This window comes from Mauremys reevesii, linkage group 25 (assembly GCF_016161935.1).
Source record: "Mauremys reevesii isolate NIE-2019 linkage group 25, ASM1616193v1, whole genome shotgun sequence".
Taxonomy (NCBI): domain Eukaryota; kingdom Metazoa; phylum Chordata; order Testudines; family Geoemydidae; genus Mauremys; species Mauremys reevesii.
The window spans coordinates 17,646,956-17,660,367 of NC_052647.1; the positions used below are offsets into that span (position 1 = coordinate 17,646,956).

The window sequence follows — 13,412 nt, forward strand, 5'->3', positions numbered from 1 at the left end:
ACAGGACTACCACAGGGAGGTAGGCACCTGTTGAGATAACGTAACCCTCGTTGACTCTGTTGCAGACAAGAGCATTGGGGGAGCAGCAGAATGGCCTTGCCGGACACATTCCCATTCCAAATGAACCCTTTCCTGATCTCGCTGGACACACAGACATCTCTGACACACATCCACACTCTTTACTGTATGTAAGAACTTCTGGATTAACATCAAAACCAACAAGGAGTCCGGTGGCACCTTAAAGACTAACAGACTGGTTATTTTTACCCACGAAAGCTTATGCCCAAATAAATCTGTTAGTCTTTAAGGTGCCACCAGATTCCTCGTTGTTTTTGTGGCTACAGACTAACACAGCTACCCCTCTGATACTTGGATTAACATCGCCACAAAACCACAGTCACGTCACATGTGTGAGCTGGCAGCAGTGTTAGAAAGGAATGACAACCTTGTGATTAAGGGACTTGGGAGAGCTAGCTTCAGTTCCTGGCTCTGCCAACCCCTCCGTGCTTTAAAACAGGGCAAAAGCAATCTTGCCTCCCTCTTTGTCTCTGCTGCATGAGAAAGGTAGGAGGTCTGGCGCATTGGGCAGTAGAGTGGGATCGGGAGATTGGGGCACTATTCCTGGTGCTGCTACAGACTCCCTGCGTTTAAGGGGACCATTTAAAAGGATGGCCCCCCACCGTCCCCATTTCTTCACAGGTGCAATTTACACAAGCATTTTGGCCCCTGCAAACTCAACATCCGGGGCCAATCGGCGCACTCATGCCTCTAACGTAATTGCAGGTGTGGCATTGCCCACTCTTGCAATTTAATCACGAGTCTCGCGAGACTTGGTGTTGGTCTTAAAATTCCAACTGCTGGAATCAAGAGATTGCAGGAGACATTCAGCTTTCACTGGGGGAAGGAGCTGTGAGAGGGGACCTTGATGGAGCTACTACAAGGTGGGTGCATAACTGGTAGGAAACCGTTCCCAGAGAGTAGTTATCAGTAGTTCACAGTCATGCTGGAAGGGCATAAGGAGTGGGGTCCGGCAGGGATCAGTTCTGGGTCCAGTTCTGTTCAATATCTTCATCAATGATCTAGATAATGGCATAGAGAGTACATTTATAATGTTTGCGGACAATACCAACCTGGGAGGGGTTGCAAGTGCTTTGGAGCAGAGGTTCTCAACCGTTTTCTTTCTGCTATAAAAACTCCATGGCCCACTTGTACCACAATAACTGGTTTTCTGCATATAAAAGCTAGGGCCAGCATTAAGGGGATAGCAAGCAGGGCAATAGCCTGCCCCCCCATGCCACAGGGGCCCCCACAAAGCTACATTGCTCAGGCTTCAGCTTCAGCCCTGGGTGACGGGGCTCAGGGACCAGGACTTCAGCCCCATGTGGTGGGCCTTCGGCTTTCTGCCCTAGGCCCCAGCGAGTCTAATGCTGGCCCTGCTTGGAGGCCCCCCAAAACCTGCTTGAGTCATCGTAGGGGTCCCCGGACCCCCGGTTGAGAACTACTGCTTTAGAGGATAGGATTATAATTCAACATGATCTGGACAAACTGGAGAAATGGTCTGAAGTAAACAGGATGAAACTCAGTAAGGACCAATGCAAAGTACTCCACTAAGGAAGGAACAATCAGTTGCAGATATACAAAATGGGAAATGACTGCCTAGGAAGGAGTACTACGGAAAGGGATCTGGGAGTCATAGTGGATCACAAGCTAAACATGAGTCAACAGTATAACTCTGTTGCAAAAAAAGCGAACATCATTCTGGGATGTATTAGCAGGAGTGTTGTAAGCAAGACACGAAAAGTAATTCTCCCGCTCTACTCCGTGCTGATTAAGCTTCAACTGGAGTATTGTGGCGAGTTCTGGGCATCACATTTCAGGAAAGATGTGGACAAACTGGAGAAAGTCCAGAGAAGAGCAACAAAAATGATGAAAGGTCTAGAAAACACAACCTAGGAGGGAAGATTGAAAAAATTAGGTTTGTTTAGTCTGGAAAAGAGAAAACTGAGGGGGGACATGATCACAGTTTTCAAGTACATAAAAAGTTGTTACAAGGAGGGAGAAAAACTGTTCTTCTTAACCTCTGAGGGTAAGACAAGAAGCAATGGCCTTAAATTACAGCAAGGGAGGTTTAGGTTGGACATTAGGAAGAACTTCCTGTCAGGATGGCTAAGCACTGAAACCAGGGGTGGCTCCAGGCCCCAGCACGCCAAGCGCGTGCTTGGGGTGGCATGCCGCAGGGGGCACTCTGCCGGTCGCCGGGAGGGCGGCAGGCAGCTCCGGTGGACCTCCCGCAGGCGTGCCTGTGGCAGGTCCGCTGGTCCCGCGGCTCCAGTGGTCCACCAAAGCGGCGGGACCAGCGGACCCTCTGCAGGCACGCCTGCGGGAGGTCCACCGGAGCTGCCTGCCTGCCGCCCTCCTGGCAACCGGCAGAGCGCCCCCCGCAGCATGCCGCCCTGCTTGGGGTGGCGAAATGTCTAGAGCCGCCCCTGACTGAAACAAATTGCCTAGGGAAGTTGTGGAATCTCCATCATTGGAGATTTTTAAGAGTAGGTTAGACAAACACCTGTCTGCCAATATCATGATAATAAGTGGATGCTAATTTCACAGGGGCCCTGCCCCTCTTTGTGGCCCAGCTCAGCTGCCTTCTCTGGGCAGTGGGGCTGGCCGGGCTCAGCCCTTCCATGCCCCAAGTCGCTTGGATGCTAATGATGACACCCCACGGAAACAAATGCCTAGGAAGGCCTTGGGTTTGATAAAAGCGGCAACAGATTGGGAAGAGGGAAAGGATACTATGATACCTCCCTTGAACGATGCATGCATCATCCCAAAGGAAAACCTTACACGATTACCTTGGCTTTCAAGGAACAGATCTGTGACTCAGTGCCAGTGGCAGAAAATGATATCCAAATAGATGAAATCCTTTATGAAGATAGCTAAAAGCATCTGGATACTGCCGACTACAAACTGACCAACCAAAGACTTCATATGAAGGCACAAACTTGTAATAGTCATACATTATTTTTGTAGCAATAAAATACACTATTTTTAACAACAACAACAAAAAGTCATGTTAATAAAGACTGTATTGATCTCATTCTAATTAGCAAATATCTATTGTGAAGTCTTATTCTAGAATCAATAGAAACAAGAATGGGTGACTATTAAAATAAAGATAATTTAATCTGAAAAAAAAAAAAACAACCCAGCAGCCCATGATGGACCACTTACCTGCCCCAGGTGAGCAGAGCGAGGCTCCTCCCCCCGGAGCCCATCCTCCAATGGGAGCAGCAGGTTGGCCCCGCCTATCCAATCAGAGGGCGGGGGCGGGGGCGCCTCAAGATGGCTGCGTCCAGACAGCCGCTTTTCTGCCACGTGGAGTTCGGCGGGGCGGTGGCTGCCCGGGAGCCGCCGGAGGCCGCCCCCGAGGGGCTGGAGGCCGTGTTCCCCCGGGAGGTCGGGCTCTTCGCTGACGCCTTCCCCGAGGAGACCCGCTACGGCTTCTGCGGCCACGTGTTAACCATCGCCCAGCACCACGGGGCCCGGCTCGGGGTGGCAGCGCCCGTCTGGGAGGCGGTGAGGGTCAGTGGGCAGAGGAGCCCGCTGGGGACGGGGGGTGAAATGGGGGAGAGGTTGGGTGCAGGGGGAGGTGAAATGGGGGGTTAGGTACCGGAGGGGGTGTGTGGGATGGGTGCGGGGGTGAGATTGGGGGGTGGATGCCCTAAAATACAGGGGGAGGATTAGCTGGGAGATTAGGAGGATCTGGGGAGGGCTGGCTTGGAGGTGGTGAGAGCAGGGGTGGAGGGGTCGAGGGGGAAAAGTTAGGATGCTTGGCAAGGAGGTGGGGAGAGCTGGAACGTGGGAGTTGGTCGGAAACCTTTGAGCTCTGGGGCTGGGGCATCCCACAGCACATGGGGCTGGTGGTGGCTCAGCACAAAGTGATGGGTACCCAGTGCCTGTAGGGTGGCTTGGTGCTCCATTCACGGGAAGTGGCTGGTTCATCACATAAGGTGGGGGCTCTCTGTGCGGCTCTGGCCTTGGGAAGTTGTAGCCTCTCAGTTGTTCCTCTACCCCAGAATTCCTGTTCTCCAGCTGCAAATGCCGTCCACTGTAGGCACTTCCATGGAAGATCAGACCTGTAGCCCATCTAATTCAGAATCCCATCTTTGTCAGTGGCCAGTACTTCAGAAACAGGTGTAACAGGTCATTAAGAAATAACCAGCCTAAGTTTCTCCCTAAATCTATCAGTTAAGAGTCAGTGCAGGAGGATCTGTCTCCCTTATGCTTTTGTTTTCCTGTCCTGTCTATCACCGGATGGCCTCATTCTCCACCTGTCCCTCTGCTCTTCTCATCTCTGCGCCGAAGGCTCTAACTCTGTGTAAATATTTTGAGAAGCAGAAGCTCAACTTCTGGGGCAAGAAGGTGATTGAGCTGGGCGCTGGGACAGGCATCGTGGGCATACTTGCCACTCTGCTTGGTATGTACAGTTGCTTGACAGCGGAGCTGAAGCATGGGGTGGCGGGGGGGAGGCGGCAGTCATGCATCTGATCTGTGGCATTTCTAAACTACCTATCACCATAGTGTCTAACCACCTAAATGGGACCTGATGCGGACGCGCTGTACAGAGAGACCTGTTAAGGTTTTGTAACTGGCCTGCTGGTGACAGCTCGCAGGTGTGCCCAACTTTGCTCATCTCAAGATGGCATCAGCAGCTTAGTGGAAGTCCAAGGGCCTCCTCCGCTTATAGCGTGGCAAAGATAACAACTGCCCCCCTATTTAGTACAGTCTGTAGGTTCAAGAGGAGGCTGCTGGCTGAGTGTGCTGGGCCTCTCCCTAGCCCTGCATTAGCTGGTATGTATAGATAGCCTGGGGATTGGAAATATGGATCTGTTGCATGGTCATGGATCCAGGTAGCCAGTGAAAATTCTGCAATGTCTGGATAATGCGTACCGGGAGGGTTGGATTCTCCTAACCAACACCTACGCCTTCTGGGTTGCTCTTGTCTTTTCCAGGAGGAGATGTAACCATCACAGATCTCCCTCTGGCTTTGGAGCAGATACAGGAGAATGTCCATAGGAATGTGCCTGCAGCGCATTCGGCTCGGGCCAGAGTTTGTGCTCTGTCCTGGGGTCTGGACCACGAGGAGTTCCTGAGAGACTACGACTTCATCCTGGGTGCAGACATAGTTTACCTGAAAGACACGTACCCCTTACTAATCAGGACCCTCCGGCACCTCTGTGGCCCTCATTCAACCATCTACCTGTCTTCCAAAATGCGGCAGGAGCACAGCACGGCTATGTTCTACGAGGCGCTGCTCCCGCTGCACTTCACTTCAGAACTGGCCTATAGGGATGAAAATGAGAACATTAACATCTATAGAGTCACCAGCAAGCAGAATAGCTGAGGTTAGGGTGGACCTTTCTCCCTGGCTGGAATGGTGTTGACTCTGCCTAGTTGAGAGTGCAGGGGGCCAGATTCCTCCTTTCTGCCACCAATATGGACCCAAGATGTCGTTAGCACCACCACCACCACCACAAACCACCTGGGGAGAGAAGCTGGGTTTTTAGCTTTTCCCCAGACCTGGGGACAGTTTCTTGCCATCAGTGGAAGTTCTAAAGGCAAAGATCTTTAAGAGGATGGCTGTTTTAGACCCATCCCTGGAACCCTGGCCTTCCAAGCCAAAAGGTCTTCTGCCACTGAAGCAGGCCAAGTGACTTGAAGCAACCACCAAGTGCATTAAACTTCTCTTAAGAGACACCATGGTGCCTTGTTCCTATGATTTGGCTAAATATATTTTTTCATAACTTTTCATATTTGAATTAAAGGTGGATTTCATGTGTCACTCCTCGGGAATTGTGGTGAAGGGGAAAAAAGAGTGAAACTGTAAATGACTACAAACTATTTTGTACACCGGCACCCTGTCTTGGGTAGGCTCTGGCCCCCTAGATGGCAGTGCAGCTCTGCTTATGTGCAGGCTGCATACCTTCTCTCAAGAGGTAATGAAGGCTCTCCCTTGGGTTTTATTTAAGTAGAAATGGATGTGTGCATGCCCAGCGTTGTAAATGTTGCAGGTGCTAGAGGCTGCACTGCTGTGGGAACCACCCTTGGCCCCTGCCCCAGGCACAGCCACTTTCTGCGGAGGAGGGAGGGAGAGGCACTTCCTTGGCTTCTGATCAGCGTGTCAGCAACCCATGTGTACACCCTTCACTTTTACCCAGCATAGGCTGTGACTATACTGCTGGGTGCTTTCCAAGTGATAATACCTACCTTGTAACTACATAGAAATGTTCCCTTCCGAGAGAAAGCCTTGGGGCTCCATTAAACAGGCATGGCTGTATGTATAGCATGGGGGTTTTGTCAGAAGGTACAGGGGAAATATTGAGGCAGGAGGACTTGCTCCGAGCAGGACAGGTCCCTCTTCTGCTCTGCACGTGTTACTCAGGGCCAATATGAATCCAACAGGGCCATGAGCAAGTGGCCCACTGCCCAGTATGGGCTTTGCTTTGCTACATCCTCCTGTTCTGTGGTTTATTGGTAATAAATGGGAGAGTGCAGGCCACAGGATAGGGCCTCAGGACTCCTGGGTTCTATTGCTGGCCTTAGTGGAAATCCTGGGAGGCAGGATGCCTGGGTTCCATTCCTGGCTGGGGAGGGGAGGTAGGACTCCTGGGTTCCCCAGGTGGGAGGGGCATGGTATGGGGGAGAGGGGGGCAGGGCAGCCTTTGGGGGTGGGAGATAAATGAACAGGAGATGGGTTGTCCCGCCCTCCCTGCGGCAGCAGCCAATGAAACGGCTCGTTCCTTCCCCGCCTCCCTGCCATTGGCTTCTGTCGTCATCATCTGCGACGGCCAATCGGCTCCGCGAGGGTTCAGGGCGCCGACGTGATCAGGCGGCGGGGGCATTTCTCGCGCACGCGCCCTCGGGCTGGCTGCTTATGCCGGTGCCTATAGGCTGCGGGACGTGTGACGTATAACGTGCGCGCCGCGGCGGCCGGCCCCGGCAGGGAGCGGGATGCAGAGGGCGGCGCTGACCGGAATTTGCGGCCCCCTGCGCGGGGGGGGCCGCCCGGGGCCGGTGAGGGGGGGGTAGGCCGGGGTTTCCCCCCCCCCAGGGGAGCTGGTCCCGGCCCCTCCCCCCCGCCTATCCTGGCTCCTGTGGGGGGCGGGGCAGGACGCCTGGGTTCCCTCCTCAACCCCGCCCGGACTCGGGGTATGGGGCTCGCTCCCGAGCCTGGGCACGGTGACCCCCCCCCCCTTCCCCCGGCCTGGTGCTGGCCCGGGGCGGCCGTCCCTGGAGCCACGTGCTGCCCCAGCCCAGCCTGGGCCTTGTCCGAGCTCCTGCAGTGGCGGGTTCCCGGCCTGTGCATACACTTGCAGCGGGAGGCAGTAAGGAGCATGCAGCCAGTGGGAGCAAATGAGAGGAAGGGGTTACACAGTAGGGGGCTGAACTAAGTTAATGCTGAGATAGACAGCAGGGCTGGGGTTCGGTCACCCCCAGCGTGAGGCTGTTCCTTACCCCTTTCTTCAGCATCCAGGGGGCCTCTCCTGCATGCGACTCCAACTTTTATCTTCTCCCCGCCGGCAGGTCGTTTCCTGGCGGCCGGTTTGTCTCTTTCACGCTGGTCTCCGTGCGTTTGCGGCAGATAAGGAGCTGCTGGTGAAGCTCAGGAAGAAAACCGGTTATTCCTTCGTGAATTGTAAGAAAGCCTTAGAGAAGTTCAGTGGCGACTCCAAACAGGTGAGAGCTGCTTGAACTTCACCCTGAGATTGCACTGAATTTCAGTGGGATTTGGGTGCCTAACTCCCTTAGGCTTCTTTCAAAGTGTCAATCTGAGTGAGTTGAGACTGGAATTCCTCCTTGGGTGCGGGGAGGGTGCGCACTGCATTCAGGTGTATAAAAACAAAGGAAGGGTATATTTAAAACTGAGTGGTTCCTTTTACTTACCTCAGTCCATACTAAAGGAGATGGTGCATAGATACCAAGGCAATAGGTTTAATCGTGTTTCTGTTGTAGTCATTATGTAGGATTCCCTCCAACGGGCATTGATCATCAAAGGCTTGATTTTTAGAAAGGTCTGGATAATGTTGTGATCTCTATAGCTGTACAAACCAGGGGAACAGCCGTGGGTAGTGGTGTGGCTCCCCACTTTACCAACCTCTTTGTAGACCGCCTGAAGGAAGAATTTCTGGAAAAATGCACCATGAAACCAACAAAATAGCTGAGATACTTTAATGATATTTTCATTCTCTGGGCAGGGATCTAAATTCCCTTAATTTCCACCACAACTTCAGCAACCACCACCCATCCATCAAATTCCCTAGAACACACCCACACGGACATCAGCTTCCTAGACACCACAATCCGCTTCAACAGTGGGATCCTACTAACAACTTTATACAAGAAGCCACTGATCACCCTGCAAAGCAACCACTGCAGACACACCAAAAAATCCATAATCTACAGCCAAGCACTCTGTTACCACAGAACTTGCTCCAAAGAGAGAGTCTGGGATACACACCTAAACACATTTAAAGTTGCCTTTGCTAAACAAGAACACTCCCCCAGCAAAGCAGATCGTATCATAGAAAGGGACATCCAGATACCCTGGAAGAACCTGCATCAGTACATGAAAAAGAAACCCACTGACCTCACCTCCCTAGTTGTCACCTACTACCCCACACTGGTTATCATCAAACAAGTACAACCCATACTTGATGGGGGACCACATCCTGAAAGAAATGTTTCCTGAACCCCCTCTTCTGGCCTTCAAACAACTCCCAAGCCTTGCCAAACTCATCAGAAGCAAGCTCCCCATAGACCAGGGTGGATAAAAATCAATGATTTAAAAAAAAAAAAAATTCTTATTTAAATTGGATTTTTTTGATAAAATGTTTTTTCCTCAAAAAGCATCTAAAGATCGTTTTAATTAAGATACATTATAGCTCAAAGATATCTCATCATGGAATAGGGATTATAAATTCTAATTCTATAATGAGACAATATGTTCATGTAATGTTTAAGAAAAGTTTTGTAAATAAACTCCAATAGTTCATGGATTAGGAATCCAGGGGCTTCTGCATAGATTATTTAGGTTAATCTTTCTATCTACCCAATGGGACTCAGTGCTCAGTCTAGAAGATACCATCAGAGATGCAGGATGTTAGGAATCATTAAAAAGGGGATAGAGAATAAGACTGAGAATATATTATTGCCCTTATATAAATCCATGGTACACCCACATCTCGAATACTGTGTACAGATGTGGTCTCCTCACCTCAAAAAAGATATTCTAGCACTAGAAAAGGTTCAGAAAAGGGCAACTAAAATGATTAGGGGTTTAGAGAGGGTCCCATATGAGGAAAGATTAAAGAGGCTAGGACTCTTCAGCTTGGAAAAGAGAAGACTAAGGGGGGACATGATAGAGGTATATAAAATCATGAGTGATGTTGAGAAAGTGGATAAGGAAAAGTTATTTACTTATTCCCATAATACAAGAACTAGGGGTCACCAAATGAAATTAATAGGCAGCAGGTTTAAAACAAATAAAAGGAAGTTCTTCTTCATGCAGCGCACAGTCAAATTGTGGAACTCCTTACCTGAGGAGGTTGTGAAGGCTAGGACTATAACAATGTTTAAAAGGGGACTGGATAAATTCATGGTGGCTAAGTCCATAAATGGCTATTAGCCAGGATGGGTAAGAATGGTGTCCCTAGCCTCTGTTTGTCAGAGAGCAGTGATGGACAGCAGGAGAGAGATCACTTGATCATTACCTGTTAGGTTCACTCCCTCTGGGGTACCTGGCATTGGCCACTGTCAGGTTACTGGGCTGGATGGACCTTTGGTCTGACCCAGTATGGCCATTCTTACGTTCAAACCCTTTATGCATAAGAATCTAACCCCTAATTGCGCGCTTCATTTCAAGAGACCACCTCCAACGTGCATTACTCCTCTTGCTTAACAATCTTTCCCAACTTGTATTTAGCTCAGATACTCTGCTTTCTGTCCCAGACCTAAAGAAGAGCTCTGTGTAGCTTAAAAGTTTGTACCTTCCATCAACAAAAGTTGGTCCAGTAAAAGATATTATCTCGTCTCTCTCATGTGCTGGGACCAACATGGCTACAACGGCACTGCAAATAATCATCCCAAATGGGACAGCACCACACAGTTGGTCAGTGTCCTGTTGGCTTGGGTTTCTTGCATTTTTTGGAACCATTAGGACATGGTGTGACCATTATGGTCTCTCCTATGAGGCTACTTTTCCACTTTCAGTGTTACCAAACTTAGGTCAAGCAGAGAGTTTGGGCTCTGAACTGACTTTTGTTGGGTTCATCTTCTTGGTTTTGTCTTCAAAGGCTGAAGCCTGGCTGCATGAGCAGGCCCAAAAGGAGGGATGGAGCAAAGCTTCCAAACTGCAGGGCAGGAAGACAAAAGAAGGCCTTATCGGGCTGCTGCAGGAGGGGAACGCGGCAGTGATGGTGGAGGTAAGCTCCTCCCGTAGTGTGTGAGGGACCCTTTCCTTGGGATGGAGTAAGTCGTATTAACCTGGTAGCTTGAGCTGGCCCGTGGGCATAAGTTCAAATCTTGCAGCTGTGAGTTTAACTTGGTTAAAATATTAAATAGACCAATCTGTCTAGTTAAATCATGATTAACAGAGAAGATCTGGCCTGAATGATACTACATGGATTCCTTTTAACTGTAGGACTGACGGAGGGTTTGTTTCTGTTTCTAAGTAGAATAGTAATAGCCTGCTCTGAAAAGGTGGAGGGCTTATTTCTGTCACATCGGGCTGCTGACTTCCCTGACAGCAGCTCTGACTGCTGTAACGGCCACCCCTTAAGTGGAGTGGCAGCTGTCAGACAATGACATCAGGATAACCAGCTGTTTCTCTCTACCAGGTGAACTGTGAGACGGACTTTGTGGCCAGAAATGTCAAATTTCAACAGTTAGTTCGGCAAGCAGCAACTGGGACAATGTTCCACCATCAAGGAGCTAAGGACCATTTAACCACATATATCAAGGTAAGAGAGATCTATCGAAAGGACTTATCCTTCCTCCCCCCCCCCATCTGACCACCTCTCCTTCTTGAATAGAGATGTTCCTCCCAGCACCTCCATGAGGTAGGGAAGTGCTATTGAGCCACAAAGATATGGTGGCCTTGTCTGCACTTTGCCAGTATAGCTCTGCTGGCAGAGCCCCCTAGTGGAGACTCACCGTATATAGACTCTTCTTTTATGTTCCATTCTATACATCCGATGAAGTGGGCTGTAGCCCACGAAAGCTTATGCTCAAAATTTGTTAGTCTCTAAGGTGCCACAAGCACTCTTGTTCTTTTTACGTAGGCCAACGGAAGCACACTTCTAGCGGCACAGTTGTGTCTACACCTGGGACTTTGATGTTACAACTGTGTTGTCTAGGGGAATGTGACTTTTTTTTTTCACACCAACGTAGCTATGTCAGCAAAACTTTGAGTATAGGCATAGAGCGAATCTACACTAGAAAATTAGATCGACCCAGCTACTTCGCTCAGGGGTGGAAAAACCCCACTCCCCTGACAGATCAAAGTCCCATGTAGCCAGCGCTAGGTCGACGGAATAGTTCTTCTGTCAACCTCGGTGCCGCCTCTCGGGAAGGTGGATTTACTACATCAAATGCATCTCGCTGAAGTGGAATTCTCACTGATGCTGGCCTGACTAAGACGTCCTTCCCAATCATGAGCTTTCGGCCAAGCCCCTTTGCTGAGATATGTCCCAGCGAAGCAGCTATCCCGCCTCAAAATCCTTATTTGGATTAGGGGACATGATGAAGTATTGGAGGAATTTGTTCTGCGTAATCTCCAATGTGTAGAAGTCAATTGAATAGGAGGTCGTCTGGCGGTGCTGTGTGAGGATACACCACATGAGGCATCTCTTGGAGTTGCTGGGGGCGGGAGGCTCCTGCTCTCCCAGAGTCAGGGGGCTTGCAGTTAATCCGTTGTCTCTGTCTCTTTCAGCGTTTCATGAAGGCAGCTGAGCTTTCTCAACTGCGGACCGGGCCGGCTGGATGTTTGCTCAGCGACCAGCTGGCTCTAGCTATAGGTGGGTGCTCTAGTACCAGATGTCGGTTAGAAGATACAAATCAGGGAGGCGATTGTGTGGCTTCCATCAGCCTTGTGCGGGATTGACTGAGAAACCCCTTCCGCTGGGAGGATTCCACCTTTCGTCCTGCGTTCATGGGGCTGGCTGCCATGAGTCTTGTCTGTTTCCAGCCTCACGGAAACTGCTTGTGCTGATGCCTCTGACAGCACGGAGGATGCAGTGAGGCTTAGTTGGGGACCATTAAATTCTGTGAACTGTCCTATAACCATTCCCAGGCACTCAGAAGTCGTACTGCTGCAAAGTAGTCCAGAGGGAGTTTTCTGATGTGGGGCATCCCTTTAGGCTACTGCAGTGTGCTGTCATTCTAGCATTTCTAATACGCAGTGAGCTAACCAAGCTCTTTCTTACAGAAAGGGGTTTTCTGTTTTATTAAATGCAGGGGAGAGGGTCAGATACTGTGGGGACAGGCCTAGTACCTATATTGAGACACCTCTCCAGCCCTGAGCAGCAAAACTACCAAGGAACCTGACATCTCAAAGGTGGGGCGGGAGAGGGCAGAAAGCTGCAGCAAATGGCCCTGCCCCAGAACACTCGGCCTGATCTGTCCCTTTCAGAATGAAATAAGACCTGTTCTTGTTTTGGGTTTTTAAAGGCAAACTCGGGGAGAACATGGTTATCAAGAGGGCTGCCTGGATGGCCGTGCCAGCGACCTACTACATTGGCTCTTACGTCCATGGGGCATTGCCAGGGGATAATCCCTCCCTGTCTAACGTGGCACTTGGGAAGTACGGTGCCTTAGTGATCTGCCACGCCTCTGAGCAGAGCCAGAAGTCAAACCTTGCTGATCTAGGCCGGAGGCTGGGTCAGCATGTAGTGGGAATGGCCCCTCTGTCGGTGGGATCTCTGGAGGATGAACCTGGCGGAGACACGGAAACCAAAATGCTTGCCCAACCTTTCTTGCTGGACCCCAGCATTACCCTGGGCCAGTACGTGCAGCCCCAGGGTGTGTCTGTGCTGGACTTTGTGCGGTTCGAGTGCGGAGAGGACACAGAGATACCAGAAGCGGAGGAGACGCAGCAACGTCTCGCACAGGAAGAAAACTCTTCGTAATCTCACGTCTGCGGCCGTGGGCCGGGCATTTACATATCGGATCAGTAAGGAAATAATTATGAGACATGATCAATAGTGAATTAATCTCACATGTTCTGGACATTTCATACAGGTAACTTTTTTTGCAAAGCATTAAAGGACCTTGGTAACTGTCCTGTACTAAGCATCTGAGGGCATTTTATATCCAGTGGGCTGGCCTGTTTCTAGGGAAGTCAGCAGGGAGCGTTGGAT

The 13,412-nt window shown here is 50.4% G+C and overlaps 2 protein-coding genes across 5 annotated transcripts; both read left to right on the forward strand.

Annotated features, from left to right (window-relative positions):
• The first annotated feature begins 3,315 nt into the window (after positions 1–3,315).
• EEF1AKMT3 (EEF1A lysine methyltransferase 3) lies at positions 3,316–6,335 on the forward strand. Of its 4 annotated transcripts, none has more exons than XM_039514281.1 (3): positions 3,316–3,579; positions 4,363–4,474; positions 5,010–6,335. In XM_039514281.1, exons 1-3 carry the CDS (start codon positions 3,340–3,342, stop codon positions 5,399–5,401), a joined length of 744 nt encoding a protein of 247 aa, XP_039370215.1. In that variant the 5' UTR covers positions 3,316–3,339; the 3' UTR covers positions 5,402–6,335. The 4 variants fall into 4 exon arrangements, with proteins under 4 accessions (XP_039370215.1, XP_039370213.1, XP_039370216.1 ...); XM_039514279.1 differs by having other exon boundaries at positions 3,316–3,573; positions 4,246–4,474; XM_039514282.1 differs by having other exon boundaries at positions 3,316–3,573.
• A 584-nt stretch (positions 6,336–6,919) lies between these two features.
• Positions 6,920–13,340, forward strand: TSFM (Ts translation elongation factor, mitochondrial). The gene is made up of 6 exons (XM_039514278.1): positions 6,920–7,071; positions 7,582–7,734; positions 10,350–10,478; positions 10,893–11,015; positions 11,987–12,071; positions 12,724–13,340. Exons 1-6 carry the CDS (start codon positions 7,009–7,011, stop codon positions 13,179–13,181), a joined length of 1,011 nt encoding a protein of 336 aa, XP_039370212.1. The 5' UTR covers positions 6,920–7,008; the 3' UTR covers positions 13,182–13,340.
• Positions 13,341–13,412: the final 72 nt, after the last annotated feature.

Bases quoted from the DNA above. Each gene is read 5' to 3' on its own strand.
- EEF1AKMT3 (XM_039514279.1), top strand. From the start codon at position 3,340: ATGGCTGCGTCCAGACAGCCGCTTTTCTGCCACGTGGAGTTCGGCGGG. The intron at 3,574-4,245 runs GTGAGGGTCAGT...TAAATCTATCAG, and splicing joins CAGCGCCCGTCTGGGAGGCG to TTAAGAGTCAGTGCAGGAGG. The intron at 4,475-5,009 runs GTATGTACAGTT...TGTCTTTTCCAG, and splicing joins CATACTTGCCACTCTGCTTG to GAGGAGATGTAACCATCACA.
- TSFM (XM_039514278.1), top strand. From the start codon at position 7,009: ATGCAGAGGGCGGCGCTGACCGGAATTTGCGGCCCCCTGCGCGGGGGG. The intron at 7,072-7,581 runs GTGAGGGGGGGG...CCCCGCCGGCAG, and splicing joins GGGGGGGCCGCCCGGGGCCG to GTCGTTTCCTGGCGGCCGGT. The intron at 10,479-10,892 runs GTAAGCTCCTCC...TCTCTCTACCAG, and splicing joins ACGCGGCAGTGATGGTGGAG to GTGAACTGTGAGACGGACTT.